This window comes from Coloeus monedula (assembly GCF_965178545.1).
Source record: "Coloeus monedula genome assembly, chromosome: 3".
Taxonomy (NCBI): Eukaryota; Metazoa; Chordata; class Aves; order Passeriformes; family Corvidae; genus Coloeus; species Coloeus monedula.
Genome location: NC_138783.1, coordinates 111,636,471 through 111,662,077, shown reverse-complemented (window position 1 = coordinate 111,662,077; position 25,607 = coordinate 111,636,471). Strand labels below are relative to the sequence as shown.

The 25,607-nt window shown below is 43.3% G+C and overlaps 1 protein-coding gene across 1 annotated transcript in view; it reads right to left on the bottom strand.

The window, feature by feature from the left end:
• Positions 1 to 275: 275 nt before the first annotated feature.
• TSPAN7 (tetraspanin 7) overlaps positions 276 to 25,607 on the bottom strand; it is an 84,299-nt gene continuing 58,967 nt past the window's right edge. Inside the window, exons 2-8 of the mRNA XM_082278321.1 lie at positions 18,338 to 18,526; positions 16,104 to 16,178; positions 14,515 to 14,610; positions 12,591 to 12,746; positions 8,333 to 8,416; positions 1,718 to 1,790; positions 276 to 1,400 (exon numbers count right to left, since the gene is read on the bottom strand). Of these exons, the coding sequence (XP_082134447.1) occupies positions 1,722 to 1,790; positions 8,333 to 8,416; positions 12,591 to 12,746; positions 14,515 to 14,610; positions 16,104 to 16,178; positions 18,338 to 18,526 (669 nt within the window). The 3' untranslated portion in view covers positions 276 to 1,400; positions 1,718 to 1,721. The remainder of the gene's footprint in view (positions 1,401 to 1,717; positions 1,791 to 8,332; positions 8,417 to 12,590; positions 12,747 to 14,514; positions 14,611 to 16,103; positions 16,179 to 18,337; positions 18,527 to 25,607) is intronic.

The window sequence follows — 25,607 nt, the reverse complement described above, 5'->3', positions numbered from 1 at the left end:
AGAAGAAAAATTGCAAAGCAGAGGGTATGTATTTGTCACGCGGTGAAACCAGCTGTGGAAGGTTTTTCTTGGAGTTTTGAAACAATTCCAGCTCTTTCTCTTTTTTTTTTTTCTTCTTTCCCAGTGTAGTAACATTTTTCTGTCACAACCACATTAGTTAAAAAATGCGTAAAGACAAGTCATGCCAGGCTGTGCGCAGATGTCTCACTTTCACTTTCCCCCCTCCCAAAAAAAGTTTTCTTATAACTAAAGAATGAGAAGGAAGCAGCTAGAAATCTGTAATGGTTCCATTTATTAATACGTATATCACAAATACTCACAATATCAATGCATTCTCGTTGGCATGCTAGACAGAGGCATTATTAAAAAAGTCCTATTTTTTTTTTAAAAAGGTTTTAAACTTTTGCTTTCCCCCAAAAATATTTCATATGCCTGGTTTTTTTTTGTGATTTTTTTTTTTTTTTGTGTCTGTGTCTTTATTTCGATTTGATTCAACAATGTATTTGGTGGCTGCAACCTCGATGCAAAAAGAAAGGAAAAGAAGAAAGAACAGGAAAAAAGTATGAAGGCCGCAGTACAGCACAGTTCAATTAGTTCATAGCTACGTAATAAAAATAAAGGGAGCAAAAATTTCTGCCTTCACAGTAAGCAACAACACAGCTTAATAACAGTATTACACAGGATCAGGTTCTGAGGCAAAATGCACTAGACAAAGCCTACCGGGATACGCACTAGGCATACAACACTGAGTAAGAATCAAAGATGTAGAAGAACATCAGGAATAACAGTTCCCTTCAAGCACAACATTTTAACATCATTTTCAAGTATCTGTATGTTATGTTACTGATTCCTTTGTTTTTGGGGAAAGGGGGACAGGCGCAGGGAAGGGGGAAAGGATGGAAACCTTAGTAAAGCAATAAACAAAATGAGAAATTAAGATAAAACCAAAAGAATATATATTTCATATACCGGTTTATATGAATGTGTGCAACACTTATTAACCATGGTGAAAGGCTAATTATGCCCTCCAGTCACTACATGCACAGCCCGATCAATGCTGTTAATGAGTTACCTTTGTTAACTTACGATGCAACTACTGTGTGACCAAGAACATACAGACGGTGCCTTCCTACGCCGAGCCGCGGGGGTGGGGTCTGGCTCTGGAGGCCGAGGGGACCCGGCCGCTCTCGGTGGCACCGTGGAACTTCACAGAATGGGACACTACGCATGGGACAGTTCGGGAGGTGGGGTGCGAGTGTGCGCGCACACGGGCTTGCTCGTGGGGGTGTGCGTGCGTGCGTGCGAGAGACAGTGTGTGCTAGAACATTCATGTCAGTCTTTCTCCAATTCTGCAGCTCCTGGTCTTCACACAGGCTCTGGACTTCACACCTCTTGAAAGACTGGAGAGAGGGGAGGATGGAAAAAAAAAAAAAAAAGCCAACAAGTGGGTTGCTTTGATTGCTAACAGTATTCACAACACGTGTTCTGTTCTCTCTTTTCGTGAAAAGTGAAAGGACAAAAATCAGCACTGCATTTGCCTCCCCCCCCCTCAATATTGGGATGAAAGTCCCAAAGCAAAGAAGCCCACGGAAAGGCTTAATTCTCAATGAACATGCTCAGAATGTAAAACTTGCTCGCTGTCTCCAGCAGAAGCAGCGCAGCCACAACATACCAAGGCTTTTGTAGCTTTACCACCTGGAAAACGGGAAAAGCTCACCTTGTTACACCATCTCATACTGGTTAGCAGTAATAAACCGGGACAGACAGCATGCCAGCAGCATCCCGATCAACTGTTCCAGACAAGACAGAGACAGAATAGAATTTCAGTTAAATTACATCAGTGCAAAGCATTTGTAAACAAGGATTTCTTGTTCTGGAGTTATTATGCACACTGTATTTATGCCCTATTTTAAGGACCGCTCTAATCAAAAAAACAGCATTAAAATCTCTCATCTTTCTTTGTCAGATCTTCCTCTTGATTTTTATCGTTTATTTGACAGGCAGCATGACTTTTTGGTATTTTTCAATCCCATTGTCAATGCCTGGCCAAGCCAGATGTGGATGAATAAACTGCTGGGGGTATCAGCATGTTACAGGCTGTGTTTCATTCGCAAGCTCCACCTGGGTCCCTCACCAACGCCCATCAGCCCTGAGAGCTGGTGCCTTTAACTTCTTTATCCCTGTGCCAGGGAAAAGCTTCCTGGTGTCCCAGAGTGGTTATGCTTCCTCTACAAGTGATGCAGCACTGTAGAAATGAGCGCGATAAATCTGGAAATAAATTTTAAAAAAGTCATTCACTATTCCCTTGGCTGTCACTCAGATTATTGAAAACAGATCCCAGGCTTCTGCTCGTCAATAAGCACTCAGTCTTTTCAATGTTTTGTCTACTGCAGTTTCTTAGTGCTTCCTGTGTGTGCCAACAGTGTTAATATGCTGTAAATAATTCAAACTTGCTTTTCTCATTGGGGTTGGTCAATTAATTAACTCCTGAGCATATCCAGACTGTTACAGCTCATCCCTGGCTAAGGAGATGAGGCCATAAGGTTGTGTCTGGTGATGGACAAGGCTTCCCTGGACCTGGCTCCCAGCACGGGCTGTCACTGTGCCTCTGGCTGAGCCCACACACACCACCTCTGCCTGTCTCCTGCTGCTGCAGGCAGAGCACATGGCGAGGGGGATCACAACCTTTTGGCAGCAGCAGAGTCTCCTCAGAGCCTGCAGAGTGTGCCCAGGTATGACTGGCTGGCTGCTCATCCACACTGGCTCCTCCTATTTCATTCCTTGGGATTGTGTGGCCCTTCCCCTAGACCAGGCAGTGCTCCCTGTTACCACAATCATCATCAAAATACACATCCTGTGTACCAGGCAACTGCTTGATTTGGGCAAGCCCAGAGCAAGGCCAAGCCAGGGTAACTCAAATTTGGATAAACTGTTTCCTGCCTCTGAGATGCTACAGTCCTTGTCAGGCTACATTTCTTTCACCAGAAATTTGTTCCTTTTCCTGTTTCAGTGTCCACCAGAGCTGTTTGGAGAATTTCAAAAGGGCACAGAGTCACATTTAAAAGCAGACTGAACCCTCCTGTTCCCGACATGCACCCCTGATTTTGGCATCAAGGATGACACTGCCTTGGTTATAACTAGATGTGGGGCACAGGTACCACGTCCTGAGCAACCCCCAATAAAAACCAAAGGGTCCAGGGGCTGTTTTCAGTTGCCAAAAGAGATGTGGATGCTGAACGCCCTCCTCTGAAAATTTCACTTGATACCAAGAAGACATTTTAGCCATATTGTTGCCTTTTCTACTCAACTTCTCTAGGCAGGTGTTAAGGCAGGAAATGGACCAGCAACAATAAGGATGCCAGCATTGTCTAGCTGGGCTTTGGATTCCGTGCTTAAATACTCCTGTCCCTGATTTAATGATGATTTAATCAGTTGCTGAAGATGTTGCTGAAAACCAACCACATCCTACAGGTTACATGACACTCCTGCAGCTGACTGACGCACTGTTTCTTTAGCTCAGTTCAATTTTGGAGAACGAGATTTCTGTTTTGGACAGTGGTATGTACTTCTCCATGCTCTTGACAGGCCAAACAGAGTGAGTGCCTGTGGGTGGCCCTGTCCCACCTCCTCACTGTCACTTTGCTGTGCTTGTGGTGACTCCCAGTCTTTCCTCACCTTCCTTGGCTGGGCTCAGAAGTTACTTCTCTGCCTTACTGCATTTTTCACTAAGATGAACTTCACACTGTATTTCATCCAAATTCTTTTCCCTGACCAAATTCCAGCCCAGACCCTAATAAATTCCTCTCTCATTCTAAAATGGCAAGAATATAAGTACATTGAAGTTGTTTGTTAATTTTTCCCCATCACAAGCACCCATATTACGGCCACTGTTCTTCTCAACCACAATCTGCTGCTTGTATCAGGTTCACAAGGGGAAAGATGCTGTAGTCTGTACAAACAGGAAGCCACAGGCTTTTCTTTCCCCATTCAGCTGCAGCAGACCTCCCTTGCTCCCTTCAATTAGGGATTCTTCTGTCCTGGGCAGCCTGCAACTCTAATAATCAGTGTGTCTGAATTTTGTGGCATCTGCAGGCATGTAACAATGTTTTTTTTTACTCAACTCACTCCTAAGACAAATGGCAGATTACTCATGAATGTATCCTTATGATCTTTGGCCCACTTATTGATTCTTGGCTCTGATCTTAGGCTGGTTTAGGCATGTAAGTGGTTATAGTGACCTAATATTTAACTTTGTATTTCAAAAACAATGGCATGCATATCAAGCCCTTACATACCCATTTTATTCAGCATTTCTAAGTATTACCAGGACATAGCAGAGCTGTAAAAACTATTCTAGAAATACTTTGAACGCATATAAAAACATGGGGTTTTTTCGATGTGTGGACTTCCACATTTAACCACGAGAGCACTGTCCCTCCTGGAGCCAAGAAGAGGCAATATTGTACTGAGTTGCTGAAGTTTCTTCATGGTGCTCTTTCATTACAGGCATAACTACAGCCCTCTGCATTTAAGTCAGGCTGGAGGCTCCCAGATTGTGCAGCACAAATGAGCACTCTCCACCCTGCCTTGCTCTCTGCATTTGTTCCATCACTTGCCTCCTCTGCTCTTCAGGCAGGAGGAAGCCCCTTATCCTATTGTGCACCAGGTTCCTGCAGCTCCTTTGAAAGACCAGAAGAATTGGCATTAAAGGATTCCCACAAAGAAACTGCTGCTGGGAGCTGCATTCATTTCCCTGTGCCCCCATTGCCTCTCAAATGCCCCATCTCAACTTTTATCCACTTATTCATTTATTTTATTTTACTGTCTTGATTTTTGAGTGCTAAGATGCCAGACTTGGTTCTGCATTTGTGTTCTCTCTCATTTTTTCTTTTCTCCCCTTTTTTCCTAAGATTATCTTGGTCTTCTGAGCTATTTTATGGAAAGAATAGAGTTTTCCATACCCTGGTGTTGCAAGAGGAGGCTTGAAAATGCTGACAAATTCTTTGGTTTAGACAACTGGGAAACCCATGCCCCTCAGGTGTGTCTCCTATACTACCATCCTGTTGGCCACAGCTCATTCCAGCAAGCAGAATACAGTAAATTTCTTCATCTCTCCATGGTTTCTAGGAGTAATCTCAAGCACATCTTAGTTCTGACCGCTGAAAACCACCCACAGCAATTTCCTAGCAGTCTTATCCCTATTGTACACGTAATAGCTGGCTTTTTAATACAGTTATTCTGTAGGAGTTACCACTGACTGGAAGCTGTTCTAAATGACATATTTGTCACACCTTATTGTACTGAAGAGAAAGAAAATGAATTGCAATTTGAATTTCTATTTTATTTTGGGTCTTGGTGTCATCACCATTTTTCATTCTTTGGGAGAATTTCTATAAATAGAAATGTGTTGAAGTAACTTGGAATTCATCAGCACATCAGGTAAGCTACAGCTGGGGGGGGGTTTCCATTCATCAGGAATAATTTTTTAGCTCAATACCTTCCCATATTCTCAAAATGCAAATCTCCAAGCATGTAGGTTCTCTGGCTCTATTTTAGAAGAGAGAATTTTCTATGCCACATGTCACTTACTTGAGTCAGCCTCCTGTGCCATGGTGTGCCTCTGTCACAGGGCCTACCTTCACACTGAATCCCTGCTGCTCAGTCTTTAGAAACAACCCAGTCTTAAGACCAGATTTCAAGTCACATACTGGATCTTCATGTGGATCCCACTCCCTAACCCCTGAGCAAGTCCCAGCCTGCCTGCCTGTGCTCAGGGAGGAGTTGTAGCAGACAAGGTGGGTGATGTCTGCACCAGAACTGCATCCACGTTCAGGCAGAGCCACTCACATTAATGCTGACAGTAAAGAGGGCAGGTGGATGTTTCATGGTAGAGAGGGTCCATGGCTGTCTGGGAATGTATCTTGGAATGATGGGAATTGTATATGCCCAACAACTTGTTTGGAGCATGTGGAGAGCACCTGATTTCCAGTCCTTGAGCACAAAGGGAATAATGTGGCCTTAACACTGCACTGAGTCTCCCCTACTCACAATCTATAAACCCCTCCAGTGTCTCTTGCATTCCCTAAGCCAATGCCTGCACTGTATTTTTTTCTAGGCACAGCTCTCCATCATCTATGCAGTTACATAGTTTTATTCTCTGTTGGACACAACACAGCAACCATTTCTCTGCTCTGAAGAGCACCTGCTAAACTGAAATTATTCCAGCTGGAAGTCAGCATTGGCATCCAAGTCCAAAACCAATCAAAATTTATTTTATTGATATTATTTCAAACCCGAGAAGGAGAGCAGACAAGGTCAGCAAAACAGTGTTTTTTATAAAAACTCTTGACTTTGATGGGGAGGTCTGTGCCAGGCCTGTAAGATTTGCAGTGCCATTACATCAACCTTCCCTATTTCTGGGCATCAGCCATCAGCACATTCCCCATGCTACTCAACACCTAACAAATCATGTGAAGGAAAGGCCCTTGAGCATGCTTTACTGTAGAAGAGCAACATGATTTAATTTGTCTTTTATTTAGATTAAACCTCTCAATAGGAACAGCGAAAACTCGCCTACAGCTGGAGCCCTGCCTGGCATTACTGCCAGCCACGCTAACCTGAAATCAATTTGTAAACACTGTCCCTAATTGGGCCCAGAAAAACAGATTAAGCAGTAAATTACAACTGGCCACCTATTCTTCACAGCCTGGGAGAGCTGCATTTTTCTGCTCTGCAGCCTCTCTCTTCTCCTTTTGACGTGTTTGCTAAAACCCCAAGCAGCTGGGTATGTCCTCACAGTGCCAGACCCCAGTGCCTGTGCTGGGGAGTGACATCCCCACCTGGCAGCAGGGCTCATGGTGCCACCAGCTGGGTGAGATGCCAACACCACATCAAAACACATCTCATTTTTCCCTCAGTCACAGGGACAAAGTGCCTTGCAGCCTGTGCTGCCTGCAGCCTGCCATGAAACACCCATTAAAGGCTTTCAGGCAGTGTTGGTCCTGACTTTTTCCCCCAGCAGCATATTTTACAATTCTATTCATCTCATTTTTCTCTTGGATAGCTTTACACAAGGCATTTAAAAAGATGCTTTACAGCCTTCTGGATATCTAGAACCCAAACTGAAACCCAGCTTGGAGTCCTATAGCAGTAATCAAGCCATTATCAAGGCTGGAGAAGAGTATCAATGCTGTAATCATTCAACACGAGCTAAAATAGCCTATTAACAAAAAAACCTGACCTCCCCTTGTTCATGCAAGAGCAATTCTCAATTTTCTACCTTTTCTGGATCCCAAAAACCCAACATGCAGGCACGTGCTCTGGGCAGCTGGTGTTGTGATGAACCAACATTTCCACCCACATGAAACTGGTTGGCAGCCCAAACCACAGGCTCCTCACATCCAACACCTTGGCTACAAGGCATCAGGCTTCCAGATATGCCCAAGGCAGGGCAGTCTGCCAGTCTGAGCCCAGACAATTTTAGGCCTCCTGCAGGTTGTGCATATGTTGATGGAGAGGATGTGGGGGGCCATTTTCCACACGGCTTGGGGACAGTTTTTGAATTGTCCATATTTCCCTCTCATTTGTGCATGTTTCCAGTAGAGTCCTTGCTGTCACACATGAAGTGACTGGTATAAAGGAGCATCTTGCTGAAAGATGGAGGTGTTTCCCTGCCCCTTCTTGATCAGAGCAATCTGACCAAGCCTATTCTTTCCCCTGTTCCTGTCTACATAAAGGCAGCTTGAATATCATGGAGCAGAAAACTCCTTCTTAGCTCTCCTCTTGTTGCTCTTGTGCCACACTCCTTTTGGTGCAGACAAGGAGTTGGTTTAATAATCTGATTTTGGTAGACTTAACATTTCTCAGTGTTCAGAATTAAAGGGAAAATAAATAAAATTGGTCACAAAGTGTCCCTTCCAGGCTCCAGGTCCAGGATGGGGAGGCCTGAAGGTGCACTCGTTTCAATTCTTGAGTCCTCTCAGAACAAATAAGAGTACTTAGAAGATAGAAGCCTACCCAAACAATGGATAAGCTATTTGTCTTCTTAGCTGTTTATGCTCCATTTAAGCCAATGTTTTATTGGGTTAACCTCTGTTTGACCCAGTGGAGGGACAAGTTGTTTTCCTTGAGCTAGTCATTAGCTCAACCGTAACTGATATTCCCAAGGAGAAACTTCATTTAAGTTGAAAAAAGAAAATCAATGAACACATGACCTCAGGACTAATGAGCATGCTGAGTTCAGTCCCTTTCCATAATTCTTCCTTCCTTGAAGTTCAGGTAAAGAAAAAGAGGGGAAAAGAGAAGGGGGGAAGGGGAGTGTTTATGCACTTACCTGTGAGAATGCAATCCCAAAAGCCACTCCAGCTATGATTCCCATATTTGTCTCCATAAAACTGGTCACCAAGTCATAGCAGCCCTAGAAAACAAACATCATTCCTTGTACTGACCTTCCCTGCTATGAATGCATACATAGAAATTTCTCATTTAGAATGAACTCTGGCTAGACAATATTTCTGCTGTAATTTCCAACAATGTCACCTTTTTTTTTTTTAAATAGCAATTCTGTGTGAATGATGTGGAGTGGTGGCAAAAACAGTTCCTTTTAGAAACAAATGCATTTCATTACTTTTAAAAGCTAAATGTGATGTTGCATTCATTTTTATGTGTCTTTTTAAATAAAGTCAGTTAAAAAACAATATAGTTTTGACCTGAAACCAAACCAGTAACAATACACCAATGTTATAATACAATACAGATGTCAAAAATGAATAAATGATGGTGATTTCCTAATACTCCAGATATTTAATAAAGTGTCCCTTGAGGCATTCTGCTTGCCTTTACCCATCAAAGGACACCAGGCAGCATGTAACTTTAAACCATGTAACAAAGTTATCAAGGGTTTTGTATGAATTTTCTTGGTTCATTTGCCCTTGGACATAAAATTCCCTGTCCTGCTCCCCAAACCGAGTTTCCTCTCTGCTGACTTGCTTCCTCAGGCCTCAATTCACAGCCCAGACTCGGGCCAGAGGCTTCATCTACAATATCTGCCCTTCTCTTGGATAGACTTTTTGAGAGCTTCCCCCTCAGTACAATAATGTTTGCCAAGTTTCTCCTCTCATCTATTTGACCCCTCAAAAATGCATTTGAAATTATCTTTCCTAGTTTGTGGTGCCTAAATTAATCTAAACAAGTGACTTGATATGGGAAGAAAGAAAAAAAGATGGCATCTATTTTTTCTTTCATTATTAACCCATCTGTCCCCACAATCCAAAGTCACTGCTCAGCCCCTTTTGCCACCTTCCTCAAATGACCAACACTCTGGCTTAAGTCCAGTCCTGAGGAATTTTATACATTATAACTTTATCCACTTTATCAGAAGCTGGAACTCAGAAATAACAGTGAGTTGCCTTTCCCAGTTTGGACTCCTGTCCCATAAGAGAGAAGGGTCTCCACATTTCACCTACATCCACACACCCCTCATTCTGCAAGCATTGTAGGAACTCTTTATGACCTCAGAGCATCAGCTGCTTGTAAAAAATAGCAGCAAGAAGGACAAACAGTGTCCTTTATTAGAGACAGGCAATTCATGAAATAAATTGTACCATTTCTTTAACTTCTTTTATAACATCAGAAGACATTTAATCCTGAGGGTAATGAAGTGCTGAACTTAATAGCAGCTGAGGACCAGCACATCTGTGATTCATTTCAGAAATGTTTAAGTGTACATATTGACCTTAACTATGTTTTACCACAGTGTACAGTAAGTCTGCTTCAAGCTTGCTTATTTAACCCATCAAGCAACTATAGTTTGCGTGTCTTACATGTTATGCAATGAGATTGGATTTCTCAAGCAGTATTTTCATTCTGTCTGACATGGTTTAATGCTCTCCCTGATCTTCTGAAATCTATTCTGCTGAAGAGCCTTCAAGAGATGCAACAACGAAGCACGGTGGTAATTGGAGGGAGATCAAGATCTTGTCAACAAAACATGCAGTGGGAGAGTTTTGATCACTCTCCTCACTTGAAGACTGTTTTCCCAAGCACAATAATCTGTTTACTGAAGTACATTGTTTACATATGGCTTAATTGCTCAGTCCTAACTGTGCATGGACTGAGAGTGCAAGCAGCACCCACGAGCTGCATTACAGGACAGAAGTGTGTGAAGCACTGTGTGAGCACCTCTGAGTGCTGATCCAGAGATCCAGAGCACAGAAGGGACAGTTTCCAAGGATCTGATCTTTCTTGACTCCATGCATCTGTTCCTTTCTTAAGATTTTAGAGAGAAGTAGTTCTTGAGGTTTCTTGGTAAAGAACTGTGATTAAAAGCACTAGATGAACATTAATTAGCTAATCCTAATGACAGCTCTTAAAGTTAGGTATTAGTGCCATCTGAGATGAAGAAACAGAGAGCCTAAATAATTAACCCAAGGTCACTAAGCAAGTTAGGGTCAGAATCGGCAAAGAAAATCCAGGAATGCTGTCTTTTAGTCCTGTAATTGTATAATTAGTTAAATCCTCTTTGGTTAATTCATTATTAGTCCTCAGAAACTGCTAGTAATTTGATTAGCTCATAGAGAACTTGTCTTACTGATAGTTTTGAAAGATCCACCAAAAGATGTAATCCAAATATACTTGTCCACAGGCATGGAGAGAAGGGTCTTCCACAACACAGGCAATATATATTTTCGTTTTTCTCCGACACATAGAGAGCAAAGGGCCTGTTTCCAAGATGAGCAAGGGGCGTGGGTCAGAGGCAAGGATGTTTGCTACCTGTCTGAAGTGAACGGATAGGGCCAAACAACATTTCCTCCTGCTTGCTTTTTATTCCCATGTGCCTTTCAGAAGCATCTCACTTTGCTCAAATGTCTGGGACAACTCCAAGATCTCACAACGGCTGAACAGAAATCTGCAACTTTTGGTTACCAATGGCTGTCAGAAAATGAGACAAAACCATATGAACTTCCAAACATCCAAATTTCCTCTAGGTAATTAAATCAAGTAATTACTTCAACTGTTTCCTGAGGAATCAGCAGTCCTTTTCTGTCAGGTGATTTGTGCATTTGACAGGAAAGCAAGGAGCAAGAACAGCTGGAAGTGTGTTACTAGCCCTGGACTAGCACACACCCATCCCTCAGTCACTTCCTACCATTCAGCAGGCATCCCCTGTTGTGAGGAGCTCAAAAGTGGACAGGGATTTCTCTGTGCACACAGAGCAAGCCTGGCACTTGGGGGAAACACCAGATTGGTGCTGGGAATGCAAATAGTACCTAAATGGTTATGCAGCCAGGAAAGGTTCAGAGTGCGTGACTGTCCCAAACTGCGAAGGTGGGACCTGCTGCTGGAACAGCAGTCACACCAGCAATCTTTCCTGCTGGGAAGAGGGGCAGAAGCAGGGGCTCAGGGTGGGCTGCCCAGGAGGCACCCTGCTGCACTGGGTGCTGGCTGTGCTGCACATGCACTAGATCCGCCCTGCCCTGCCTCTCCCCTTCCTTCCACTTCTACAAAAACATCAAGTTAGTACAAATTCACAATGAGCAGATGAACAGAGTGGCTCATCCTCTGTACTCATGCAAGGTTACTCTGCTGGTGGTGAGTGTGAATTACTCAACCAGTGGACACCACCAACATTCCACATGTCTGCAACAAGTGGCTCTCATTAAAACGTTGCAAAAAAGAGAAAGGCTTAGTGGGAAATAATCCTCTAGTATCCCTTTTACAATACATGCCAGAAAATGTTGTCTACTTGACTGGTTTTCAAAGATGTTTCAGGCTGTGCTCAGCCACCAGTCCAACCTTCTGAGCCACAGGTGACTGAGGTGAAAAAGACAGAAACAGAAGAGACAGAGGCATTTCCATCTTTTTCCTGCTTACTCAGGACTTCTATTTATTTTTAAATAGATCTCTGAAAATAAAAACAGAAAAGAAAATAGTCCTTAAATCTGACTAAGCTACGCTGTAACTTAGAATGGTGATTTGGCCACAGTATCATTCCTTGTACCAATAAACTGTTCCCTCTCTTGCAAATCTCAAGCGAGAAAGAAAGAATTGATGATGCACTAGCACTTGAAACAATAATCTGAGTTGCACTTATTCAACACAGTCTCTAATGCACAGATGCTGCATTATTTTCTCTTTATTCTTCCCTTTCTTAGTGTTTTCTCTCTTTTTAGTCTCCAGTTGTTCATTTTCTTCCTTTTCTCCCAACTTTCCTTCTCAACCCTATCTCTGTCTTCCCAACCTGCTCCTTCAGGTGACCCCAGGGAAAGGGTCACTTTGGCCATGCTGTGTTTGCAGCCCCACATATTCAAAGATTTTAACTCACAATAAATGTACCCAAACAACCACAACATTTGCTGTCAATCACCTGTATTTTCTCAGAACTGCTGCACCTCAGACTGGGTTTGAGAAAGGCCAGCTTAAAGAGTATGAAGCAAGTGCAGGACCAAGCCCATCCTTACCACCACTCCAGCCTTATTTGCACATTATCAACCAACCATTTGAAATGAAATGCAACTGCAAGCAGCCATACACCCCACTGGCTGGGATGCTGGATGGTGTCACAACTGCCTCTAGCACAATGTTACTGGTACCTTCTGGTTTACTTTAGTGGCAGCCACGGTCATGTTGCGCAGATCCTGAGTGTTACAGTCACTGGAGTTCATGCAACAGCTTGTAGGGATGCCGTGCTTGAAGAAGTAAGGGCTGGTGCTCCAGTTGGTGTAGCTCTGAATGCCACAGCAGCTCAGCTAGGAGGGATAAGAAGCAGGTTTAAAACACACAAACAAACAAAACAAAACTAGTACAGAATCATCATGGGCCACTTTATAAGCTTATAATCAAAATAAAGACAGGGCATCTCAAGTTTGGAAAAGCAGATACCACCCCTGCCCCATTAATTATGAAAGTATCAGGGATGTAATTTACAGAATATGGGAGCAGATGACCTGCTAAAAAGAGGGTATTTTATGATCAGAACTATTATTTGTAACATTTGACAAAGGTTCAGCCACAAACCCATCTTTTTTAGTTGAGGGTCTGTTGGATTTTTTGTTTTCTTTACTTATTTATTTGATTAAAGATGACTCTAAATTCAAGACCTCAAAGCATTACACAGAATTACGTGTAATACATACAGATTCAAACTAGTACAAATCAATAAGGTGAAGCCTCTCTAACTCGCCAAAATAATTTCTAGGACAATTCACTGAGCTGTGAATAGAAAGAGACCATATGTTCACAGGGTGTATCTAGGAATTCAGCTAGAAAACCCTAAATTGGGAAGGATGTTCTGATTTAGATTCTAAGCTAGAAGACAGAGACTCAAAAATATGGAGCATGTGCTGAATTTTCTGCATGGAAAGGGCTTATAAATGCAGTTCCTGTAAAAACAGAGCTATGAATGAAATGATCATTTTGCTACAACAGAAACACTGAAAAACGACTCAGATCTATTTAGATTGGTCAACTGCAAGACAGCAGAAATTTAAAATACAGGTTAACATTATGCAGACAGACAATCTGACAGCAGAATGTACTCAGTGTAGAGTGCTGCAGTAATCTGCTGGCTGGGAGAAACCTGGTTAAAAGTACAGTTTCAACCATGCTGTAGGGTCCAACATAACAGCTGTAGTTTCTAAAGGTCTAGAAGTCATCAATACAATTACACTGACATTTCAGCCATTCATCGAGTTACAATCACATGGGAAGCAAATTGGCTCACAGAATGTATTGCAAGCTGAAGGAATAGCTTCTTGCTATGGTACAGCTTCCAGTGGGAATTTAAATATGAATTTTATCGCTCTGTGCAGTAGTTGGTGGACTTGGTCTCTCGTGGATGGCATCCCCAGCTGGTTTGGCCATGCTGTGGCATTTGCTGCTGCCCTGTGCCCTGCTGGAAGGCAAAGCAACCCCCCATTGCCCTGTGACCACCCCCCGAGGGTCAGAAAGGCTCTTCCACCAAGCTCCTACTCCATCCCTTCAGAACAGCTTTCACTGCCAACCTCAGCAGCACATTTTTCCACTCCATTTTCCTCTGGGGATAATACATCCAGTTTTACTCTTAACTCACTAGGTCTCCCTTGCCAGCCTCCCACTGTACTTGTGAAGAGAACTGCTGCAGTTTTTATCAGTGATACAGGATACAAGATTATGAAGCCCTGTCTCATCCAACTCAAATTTAAAATATTTCATAATCTTATTGGCAAATTCGCTTAGGAACAAGGTGTGTTCTTTAGGAATAGAACTGCCCCCTAAACCTTATTCAAGATCTGGGACCAGCAATGAGCCAGTAGGACAGGCCCTGCCTTTATCAGACAGCTTTTCCACTAAAACTTAGGCATCTTGGGCAAGCATTTAATCTGAAATACTTTTCCTTTAGACCAGTTTTGCCAGCTTCTAATTTTGCTTGCAAAATACAGCTTTCAGATTGAGCCATCCAAACTTTGTGTTCTGGGATCAAATCTGAATGTGTGCTTTCTCTGTTGACTAATTTTTGGTATCCAGTTTTAGACTTACACTTTCCTGTACGTTATCCACTGCATGGCTCCGCTCATCATTTTTGTTGTAATTCTGGATTGCTTCAGTGTATGTCCTAAGGAAAGTGTCCTTGATCTGTGAGGATGAGGAAAAAAACCAGCTTAGGTGAGCAACAAGAAGCACAGCATCTGAAGCACTTTTTGCAGGAAGCAAATGCTAACCAAATTTCCTAACAAGACATGCAAACTAGCCCTTCTGAGTTGTTTTTAAGGGTATTGTTAGAGCTGGTAGAGCTCCCTTTTAACTGTCAGGAGTCATTCATGCCATTTCTCCAGTGGGGTCTACCAGATAACTGAGATAACCCCAGCAAACTAGCCAATTCAAAAAAATCCCATAAAATTATTTAACCTATCAGAAAGATATCATTTTATGCTTTTCCCCCCAAACGCTTTGTTCCAGCACTAAGTCTGAAGGAGACTGTGTGCTTCTCCCTGCTCATGGATGCCAGGTGCAAGCCAAAGCTTGTGCAAACACCCTGGGGACACAAGCCAGTGGCACTACAGGAAGACATGAATCCCCTGACCTGGCATCCCCAGCACCAAAGGGATTTGGGTAAGGAACAAGAGGTCCTTCAGCTGGAAAAGGTCAGGCACATCATTGGGAATGGCACTGGGACTGGGTGGGAAAGGGGCTGGGAAGCAGATGATGTGGGCAACCCGTGTGGCTGTGGCCTTCACAAGAGACTGCTTCTCCTGACAGGGAGCAGTCTGACACTGGGGCTGCAGGTTAGGTGGGATGAAATGGGAATCCTCAGCAGGTGGACAGGCACCTCAGGACCACATTAAAAACAATACACCACTTGCAAGGGTGAACGCCAGAAAACTCCACAGCAATGGAAACATGTCAAAAGAGGAGACTTGAAAACCAGTTAATACAAAGAGACGAGACAAGCAGGGTCTCTGGGGTTGTTCTGGTTCAGCACCAGTGGCATGTAGGTCCATGGACTTAAGGCCAGAGATAGACCTGATTACAGTGGATAAAGCAGAAGTGCTACTACAAATCTAGACCATCATGCTTTTTTAAAGCTTCTTCCTGTCCCAGTTTCCTACCTCACTCTACTTCTAATCTCTCCTTATTCTCAAGATAGAAATGAAATCCCATCCCACTCCCTCCCCAGCCCCCTCGTCTCCCCTGTCCCCCCCAAAAAAGAAAAAGATTTACAAAACAGCAAGTCTGGTCTGTTGCAGAAGTGGTCTCTGCCTTATATAAACCAGCACTTGCCTGGCTGAAAAAGCTGTGTTTAAGAAAAGCATTTAATCTATTTTGCAGCCCTCAGCATATGTAAAAGAATAAAGAAGATCTTACATGGTGGACACACAAAACCTGATAGCTCCAGAGTAAATCATCAGGCAGCTGAAGGCAAGAGCTTTGGCTACATCCCTTCATTTGGAATGGCATCAGTTTTTAAGAGCTGTACAAGCTATTGTTGCACATCAGCCACATCCCTGGAGATGTGCTGGAGCTGCTGAGCTCAGTGCCCCGCACATTCTCCACGCTCCAGGGAACTTCTCAGCAGCTCCTGCCCAGGGAGGCACTGCCAGATGCAAACTCAGCACATTTCCACCTACCTCGTGGCGAAAGACAAACCCTGAAATACCAGCCACTAGCTCAGCCAGGAACACCAGGGACAAGAACATGGCATACTGGAAAGGCAGAAGGCAAGAGAAGTCAGAGCATGATAGGCTTTTGTCTCAGCACAGATATTATCACATAAAATGTAACTTTCCCTTCTAGGCACCCTTCAAAGATGTTAAGAAACCAAAGGTCTTTTGGAGGAGATACACAGGTTATGACCTGAATGTAACACATGTGTTTATACAACTCACGACTGATACATATTGCTTAATTACAGGCTTTTCTGACATTTCCGTTCCCACGTTTCTTAGCATTCTTATATAAATTAAAACACACTCACATGCCAGAGATGAATCCAAGTCACTCAGGTTTTGATCTTGCAAAAAGGAATACAAACAGACCCTTCCTGTTTGTATGGTGCTCTGCTAAGCTGAATAGGCTTCCCTGGGTGTTTTGATTTGTGTTTATCTATCTCACTGCCAGGCTGGGATTTGCTGCCTGATTCCTGAAGTTTCTCCAATGAATGAACTGAAACATTGCCTTCACTGGAAATATTCTCACAGTAACACTAGACATATACTCCAAATACTTGGCTGAGCCAAGGCCCAAGTTTGGCTTTAGGTGCAGCATTTGGATCAGGAGCTAAATAAACCTTGAAAACAGTGCTTTCAGTGTAGGCACTCACCAACTATTAAAAATATATTTAAGCAGAAATAAAGAAGGTAAAGAAAAAATGCAAAGTGGAATGGTAAAATTTGAAGTTGGGGCTTAATCTTCTGGAGGAAAAATTACCTTTTTACTCCACCTGCTAAGAAACAGTTAATCAAGAAAGGAAACCTTTTAAATTAAATTCACACCTAGCAGGATTTAGTGGAGAAAGGGAAATGTAGCTTCAATGAAAGGTTATTGGGGAAAGGAGGACAACAGTGAAGGCAGAACTAGAAAAAAAAAAGTCCAATTAATGCAGCTGTCATATCACTGTCTGTTCAGGAGAGAAAAGAAGTTTAGAAATATTTCTTACATGTACAATAAAAATAAACCCACGTGCTTGGAAGAGCACAAGCTATGTTAGTGACATAGCTTTAAGAAAGTTACATGACTTACGGAGCAACCAGCAGAGCCTGATTTCCTATGGATTTATATCACTGTTCACCTTTATCCCTTTCCCATCTGGACTGCAGTGACTCCAGCAAGCCTCTACACATGCCCCAGCAGCACATCACCAGCAAGGGACAGCAGTGAGGTACTTGCCAGCTGGCCACCAGCTGATGGAACTGCATCTGCTGTCTCTGCCCTTCTCCTCCCTGCCACCATTTGAGGAAATTAACTCTCTTTAAGATGTCTTTTCTTTTTTAAAATGCAGTTTAAACTGGAGAAAAATCATCCCATCTCCTTAGAAAATCAGTCCCACAATACTGTAGCAGGAGATGCGTTGTACTGTCAAGCCCTTTCTCACTACTTCAGTGCTTCACAAGTGCTATTTCCACCCTTCAAATTATTCCACATGCAGGATTTTGCTTCTAAATATGCCTGGAAACACAGTTTATCATGTAAGTTTTTAAAACCTGTGGTTATTTTGAATTTTAAGGTAGGCTGGAAAACTCAGAACAGAGAAACTCATATAGAGAGAGGTTAAAGTGGACTGGGGGATGACAGCTTAACCTCTGCTCAGTGCACCTTGAGCCCCTGATGCTTTTGAGATAAGGCCAAACATACTACCCAGTGCTCTGCTTCTTGGGTTGAATTGTTCTATCCTAGTGAATGTTAGGAGAAAAAGAAAGGCTGGTGTGCTTTTATGAGGTACCAACTATTCTTTCTGTAATTTCACATCAGGGTATTGAACTGACCTCTTAAAATACAGTTTGTGAGAGTTTCACATTTATGATGCTTTGGGCATCTTTAAGATTGTAAATATACTTATGATCTGGCCCACAGAAAAGCAGAATGATTGTAGGGCGACTCACAGAGCAATTCAGCAGCATTCCACCCTGCTCCAAACACTTGGGCCTGTGTGCCATGTGGTAGCAAAATTCAGTCATAGTCAATCAAAAACTGGATTTGTCAAAGGGTTTTTTTCCCCCTTTGTCCAAAAGGCCCACATGTTGAACATACAGATTAATAAAATCTAGCTTGTGTGCCTAAAAAGCTACATCAGCATCTCTCAGGTGGGGGGGGTGGGAATCCCAGTTCACTGACGAAACCTTCTAAGGCACTTGGGTTTGCTCACCAGCTTCAGCATCCATGGGCTGCCACGACAAGTGGCAAAGCAGCCGAAGAGGCCGAAGACGATGATGGTGGTGCCCGTCCCGATGAGCACGTAGGGGGCATTGGTGGAGTTCTCAGCAATGAGGGAGATGTAGGTGCCGAGGGTGAGCTTGCCCCAGACGCCGACTGCGAGCAGGATAACGCCGGTGATCTGCAAGGCAAGGGGAGAGACGTGTCAGGAGCCACCGGGGAGGGCATCCAAAGGCAGCACGCAGGGATCCTGAAGGGATTCGTTGGGGATGTGCTGTTGGCAGAAGGAAGCCTTAGGACTCCAGAGGGATGGACAGACAAAATTAAATTCCAGCACCTGGGGGTGGTACATTAAGGCTGCCATTGAAGGACAAACATCTAAGACCAATCACTGCCAAGGGAGGATGCAGTGTATGACCTGCAGGAACAGCTCTCTGCTCCTGCAGCCCGCTGAGACACACGGCCAGCTCCACATGTCCCTCTGTCTGAGTGTCCCCTGCTCCCCTTGATCAGCCTCGGCTGGTGTTGGCATTTCTGCTGCCACTTTGGGACAGAATTAGCAGAGACTTCTGCTCTCCTGCTCACAGTGGCAATAAGAATAAATCCAGCTCTTGTCCATCTTTCAGTGCAACTGTGTGGTAAGTGCTGATTCCTTGCTCTTGCACCCAACAGCTGAATGTCAGAAAAAATCACTGAGGAGCCTCCCAACTCATAGACATCAAATGCCCTCGCCAGGTCTGGTCCCCTCGCTGCACAGCACCGTCTTCACCTCTCCTTCTCCCGAACAAAAGTGGATTAATCAGCAAAATCTGAAAGCAAGCTGCAGGAGACTGGGAAATCTGCAGAACAACTTTTGGTTTCTCGCCTCCAGTTCCACAAAGGGCTGGTTTCTGTGCCTGAGCTGCTGAAAGTTTTACCACTGTCCCCAGGGAGGCATAAAAGCAGCCTTCACTGCCAAAACGAACAAGCAGCTTCACATATGAAAGAGAGCTCAAGCCTTGCAATAAAAAGCATTTTTAGTTGGCTGTTTGAAACAATTACTAACCCTTTACTATGCATTTTAAGAGTTTGGTTTCCCCACGTCTCGGGGGGGGTGCTATTCAATTTATGGCACACACAGGCTTTGGAAAAAAGGAGGAAAGCCTCTTGGTGGTTTATACCCCTTCTGCTTCTTAATAGAGCTCTGATTTACAGGGATTTAAGGAAATCCCTGAGTTTGCTGGGAGGTCTAAGCCCCTAGCAAGCTTGGCACAATGAGGAGGGGATGGGATGTTTCCCCAAAGACACACTGAAGATGCACCTCGGGTTGCAGCAGTGCTGGCTGGAATTTTGCTTGTGAGGAGGAAAAACCATAAGACTTCCCTACAAACCTTTTCATGACCTTTATTTAGCTGAGCACAAGCAGTGTTATGACTAATGCCTACCTCCACCCCAAGGCAAGCCTCATTTCCTTATTTCCAAGACACACATTTTATCACTATCTCCCTGTGCCATCACACAGGCTAGGGAACAATGAATGCACTGGTCTCTGGTTTGGTTTTTAGATTTTTCTTTAAAAGCAGGAGGGACATGGCCAGACAGAAGACCAGGACAGTGCTGGCCTGAGAACAAGGCAGCAGGAATAGACACTGCTCCTGACACCATCAGTACACACATCTTCTCTTTACTCTACCTCTCTCTCCTTCCTTTGACCTGAAATCTGTCCACCAGCCTAATTCTGTGACCTGTGGGTCAGGCTCAACAGTTGCAAAAGCAAGGAGATGGGGGTCCACTTACACCTGAAAGGTCTAAAAGGAAACTCAGAGCACCTCCTCCAATGCACCATCCCACCCCAGTCTTCCCTACTCCCTGCAAAGTTCCAATTCAAACAATGATCATACAGGAGATGTACAAAGTATTTCAGATATCCTGGCAGTCAGAGCAGAGTGGCAACCAGCCCTTTGACTTTTAGAGCCCCTCTGAGCCTTCAGCATCCAGAGCAACTTTATTTACAAACACCTGCAAGAGCCAGCACACATGGAGCATGAGAGCAGCAGTCACATTCCACCAGTGGACCTCTACAGCTAAACGTGGTCTTCATATGGCCCTGCAAGAATTTTAAGATTTTTCCTGGAAATGCTGTGACAGCTACAGCCTGTGAGGTGAGTGTCACAACCCCACTCCAAATCCTCAGCAGACACAGAAGAAATGAACTGGCAGCTGCATAGCCCATGATGCCCCAAATGATACATCTGGAGTGGTACAGAAAAACAAGCATTTGCAAAGGAAAAAACAAAAACAAAACAACAAAAAAAGGAAGAAGTTTCCTTCTAAAAAGCAACCGATAGAGACATCCTACCCAAATGTAAGGAGATGTGGGATCCTGTCCTTCGGTGTCCTTAGGGGAAAGCAAAAGAGAAAAACTACCCAAAATACCAGGTTTCAAGGCCTGTCACAAACTTACCCAATGCTTTGATTCAGAAAAAAACCTCTGGAATTTTCCTCAGACTTTATACAAGCCCTGGTTTAAGGAGTAATAGCCCACCCTGGATAAAACAGGCAAAGCTCACATCCACACCCAACCAGACAACATCACTAGAGAGATTCCTGACAGCAGCCAGGGCTGGCCTGATTTACCCATGCTTAGGACCAGTTCCTATGATCACAACAAGCCCCAGAAACTCAGACAGGTTTTTTTTTTGTGTCCACAAATGGGCTTGCAAGTGATTTGTGCTGGTTGTGGTCAGCTCTTTTTCATGCTTGCAAACTGTCCCACCCGCTATGCTGTTTTGATGGATTTTTCCTGCAACTTCTGTTTCTTTTCTGTGCTCTTTCTCTGGTCTGCAACATTATTAGAAAGCTATTTCATCCTGGATTTCATCAAAGGTAGATGATATCTTCCTTACGAAAGTTCACTGCAGTGGAAGCACCTGGACTCGTGTTTCCTCAGCCAGGAAACCCGAGATGTAGCATTCCATAAAACATTATTACCCCTGCCCTTCATTTAAGTCAAAATTTTAAAGGTTAAAAGAAAAAAAAAAACAACACAGGAGATATCCAAGTAGGGTAAGGATTGTAAAGGCTCCACACAAGTAGAAATCACATTGTTTAGCACTAGCAGGTCTCACATTTCAGTGCCTCTGAGCTCAGGCTCAGCAAACACACCCCAGAAGCCCTTGACTGATGAGATGGCAGGAAATGAAGCAGGTGGGCCACCTGGACATTTTCTAAGAAAAACTCCTCTGAAACCAAGATGTTCCCACAGAATGTTTTAATCGAGATGAATTGGATTGTTCTGGCTTAACAAAAAAAATCTGTGAAAAAAAATCCCCAACTCTACCTTTTGACTCCCCTCAAGCATAGTATCACAGGCACATCCCACCAATCCCTGATTTCAGTCAAAGGCAGGCTTTCTAGCCCTTTTACCTTCCTTCAGCATTAATACAGATGTTTCCAATATTACCAGCAGTATCACCCCCAGTTCTGGAGCTCACTGGATGTAGTGAAAAAGTTAACATGCAACAGGCAGGCAGAAATACAACAGAACTGACTGCCAGCTCTAACTTCACTTGTCCAATAAACCAACTGCTTTTTAGAGACACACAAAGACATGGCCAACAGCACTGACACGAGGGTGTGTGCCACAACTTTACAGGATGGGAGAGTGATGTCCTGATAACGCTGAGCATTGCTAGAATCAGAACTAATACTAGAAAATACTAGAATACTAGAAATACTAGAAAAATGTCTGAGAATGACTTCTTTTAATAGTGCCAGAACAAAGATTAAACTATCAACCCCGTTCTTCTAGGTAACAGCAGCAAAGCATGCAGAGAGGAATACTGAGAAAATAACTTCTGAAAGTGCACAGTCTTTAATTCTGTCAGAATTAGGCAGGAAAACACTATGTACTCCTTTCAACTGGATGCACACCACTCTTGGAAGAGTCTGTTGTCTTCATAACCCAAAACCCACAGAGCACTGGTGGCATGATATAAAGGTTGCTGCTGCTGATACAAGAGGTATGAAAGGTTCTACACCTCACATCCCCATAGGTCCAAGACCCTAATTCAAACCCTTATTTATACTCAGGACTGCCATATGGAACACTTTTGTCAATTACAGAGTGAAGATAAATGTGCAGCAGGAATTGCTAGTTTATTTGTCCACATAATTCATGTCCTCCTGTTCATTACTGATGTCAGCTATTTTGATTCCTAAGCTCTGTCAAAATAAAACTTGGAAGCCAATCTGATTGCTACAGAGCACACAGCAATCCCTACTGCTCCCAAAAGCAGCAGAAAGAGCTCAGAATTTCTCTGGACCAGTTCTTTGTCTACAGAGGTGAGATGCAGGAGGGCAACTTCATTAATGATGATCTCATTGTAGGTATAATTCTTCTGTTTCATTTCATATTTTCAACATTGCTAAATGAATGCAAAATGTGTGCAACTTAGAAAGAAATTCAAAGCAGCAGCAAAGAGCCAGATAGAAGGAAAATAACCGTGTTGTTGGTATTTTCAGCTTCTCAGTTCCACATACTTCCTTTTCCAAACATCATCCTCCCTGCATTTTGGTAGAGGTATGCTGTCTCTGCACAGCTCTTCTGCAACCTTCTCCTCAAACAGGCTGTCCATAAAATGGATGAAGCCATGGGCAGGCAGACAAGAACTATCTCAATCCATCTTGGCTAAAGCTGAAAGGTCTAGCAATAGGTTTAAGCAGGCTGTGAGGAAATGAGAGAGGACCAAGGCACACAGCTAATTAGCTCTTCCAGACATTTCCCCAAAGGAGGGAAACTTTTTCACAAAGAAAACGTCCGACCTTGACAACATCCAGAACAAATCCTGCGTTAAAAGCATGTCCAGAGAGACTTAAAAATAACTGGCCTACCTCTGAAAATTTTATAACTTTCCCAAAATAGGCAATGGATCACATTCAAAATGTTCTTGCCTTACAGCTTGTCAAGCACTGGGAGTGGCTGGCTTTGAGTCTTCTCCTGCCTCAGCCCCTGGGCTCTCATCAGGCAGGCAGGTGACTAAAACTAATATAAATCTTCCTTTGAGCTTCAGTGTCAGCTCTTCACAGGCAGGGGCAAAGCATTAAGCAAAGATAAAACAGAACATGGAAATGCATGTGAGCCAGCAACACACCTGAATTCTCTGTCCTCACATCTGCTGATCTTGACTACACCTGCAGTCCCAGCTTGGGTGACCTTTGCACAGAACTGATCTCTGCTGGAGTGAACAGGAAATGAAGATACCATGATCTGTATCTTTGGAAGAAAGCAACAAGTTGCAAGACAATAAATAACCATTTCTGGCCCCTTTGCAAACTGAGAGACAGCCTGTAAAGTTCACTGTGTTAGGATAAAACACCTGCAGTGGCCATTCTTGTATGTGGCTGTTCTAGTGTCCTCTAGCTCCTGACTTCACCATTTCTTAGCACGTTCCCCCAGTACCTAACATGATTATTTTGTCCCTCTGCTCTTGTAATTCAGGCCCATCCCTCTTCTTTTTCGTTCCCTACAGTTTTACATGTAAATAATTACTTCCTAAAAAGACATGGCCAAAAGGATTTAAGGGAAGAATGTCCTAAGATTAATTCACATTCCCCTCTGCGATCCCCCACCTCTCTCACCTGGTCATGCTTTGGGCTCAGGGTTTTCTCTTCCTGTTGCGTGTGTGGGATGTCCAGCACAATGAATCTTGCTTCATCCCTTCACCTCAGGAATCTGTTTGAGCTATGATCCCTGCAGTTCAGCATCCATCTAGAACTAGCTGCTGTCACAAAATTGATTATCCACCACAGCCCTTGCTGTTTCTGTCCAAAACTGAGAGTCCTGTGTATTAAAACTACTGGTCCACGTCCTCCCTGTAGGGATACCAGCACATGCAAACCACAGCAATGGGGATGCTGCCTCTGCTCTCGTGTCACCACCAGGTCAGAGCACCCAAGTCAGGGGACAACCACTAGATCTGCCCTGAAGTACAGTGGAGGAGATTTTTGATTAGGCACTCTGATATCAATCTTAACATCCTGTTCTTGCACAGCTCCTTCCTGTAAGTGGACTACTATCCTATTTCCTTTTCAAAAACATTTTTAATGTTCAGTGTTTGTCCAGCTGGGACACTGTTACAAGTATATGAATAGTTGTCCCAAGTGAGCTGCCATCAGATTAAGGTCCTCAAAGGTGAAACTGTAGTGCTGATAAAAAAACCCCAAAGAAATAAAATGAAAAGAAATTAAAATATTGACTCTCACACAGATGACAAATCGAATACCAAATGATATTGGAGCTGATCTGGCTACTCACTACCAACTCTGCAGACAACAGAGTGTGTACTAATCCCTAACTTTATTGGTGTCTCTATCAACTACAGAGTTAAATGACCTCTGAAAGGAAGTGAACATTTTATGAACAACCCAGGTGTTTCCCAGCACCCCTACCCATCCATACACCAACCACACACCAAGGTCCAATAGTGCTTTTCTTGCAGGCTGGGGCAGAAATGACAACCAGGACTGTATCATTACTCTGTATGGAAAACAGATTAAAAATCATGCAGAGGAGAGTGCAACCTTCTCCTTGCAACCAGAAGAGGCCAATGATCATTTAATGAACAGCAGGGAAGAAAACATCACAGTAATTTTGTTTGCTGCAGGATAAAAAATTGGACATGGCCCAAGAAGTCCTGAGAGCACTACCAAGGACTGCAGTGGGGAGACGAGAGCTTGAAAACAACCTTGCAGCATTGCTCAAAGCTAAAAATTTCTTGCCAAACAGTGCAAATACCTATTCTTAGAGAATTTTTCTATTAGGAAACAAATGACTACATGCCGCTTGTAGGAAGATTCAGGAAGAATAAGGACATTTGGGACCTGATCTCTATACTAATATCATGCCTGTGATGAATAGTTATAATAAACACCCATATTCTTATGCTGAAGATGCAGCTTTATTACACCTTGCACTTTCAGAAAAAAAGTTAGAAATCTCAGTAAAATTATGTCCTTTATCATGAGAATTATACTTATTTTTATGTAAGATTCTTCATTAAATGAGAGAAGATATTCTGCTTTACAGTTTAGTCACCAGTGGCTCTATTAATTAATGTATCTTTTAAGCCAGCTTGCAGACAAAAATGTGGTCATCGCTGGATAAAAATAAAACTCAAAAATACATTTCTGCTGGGACTTTACAGACCTAATTTCTTGAAATGTAGCTTTAAATATGTATGACTGAACATCTCGGGGAAAAGAACTTCGAGAGTGGAGACTTC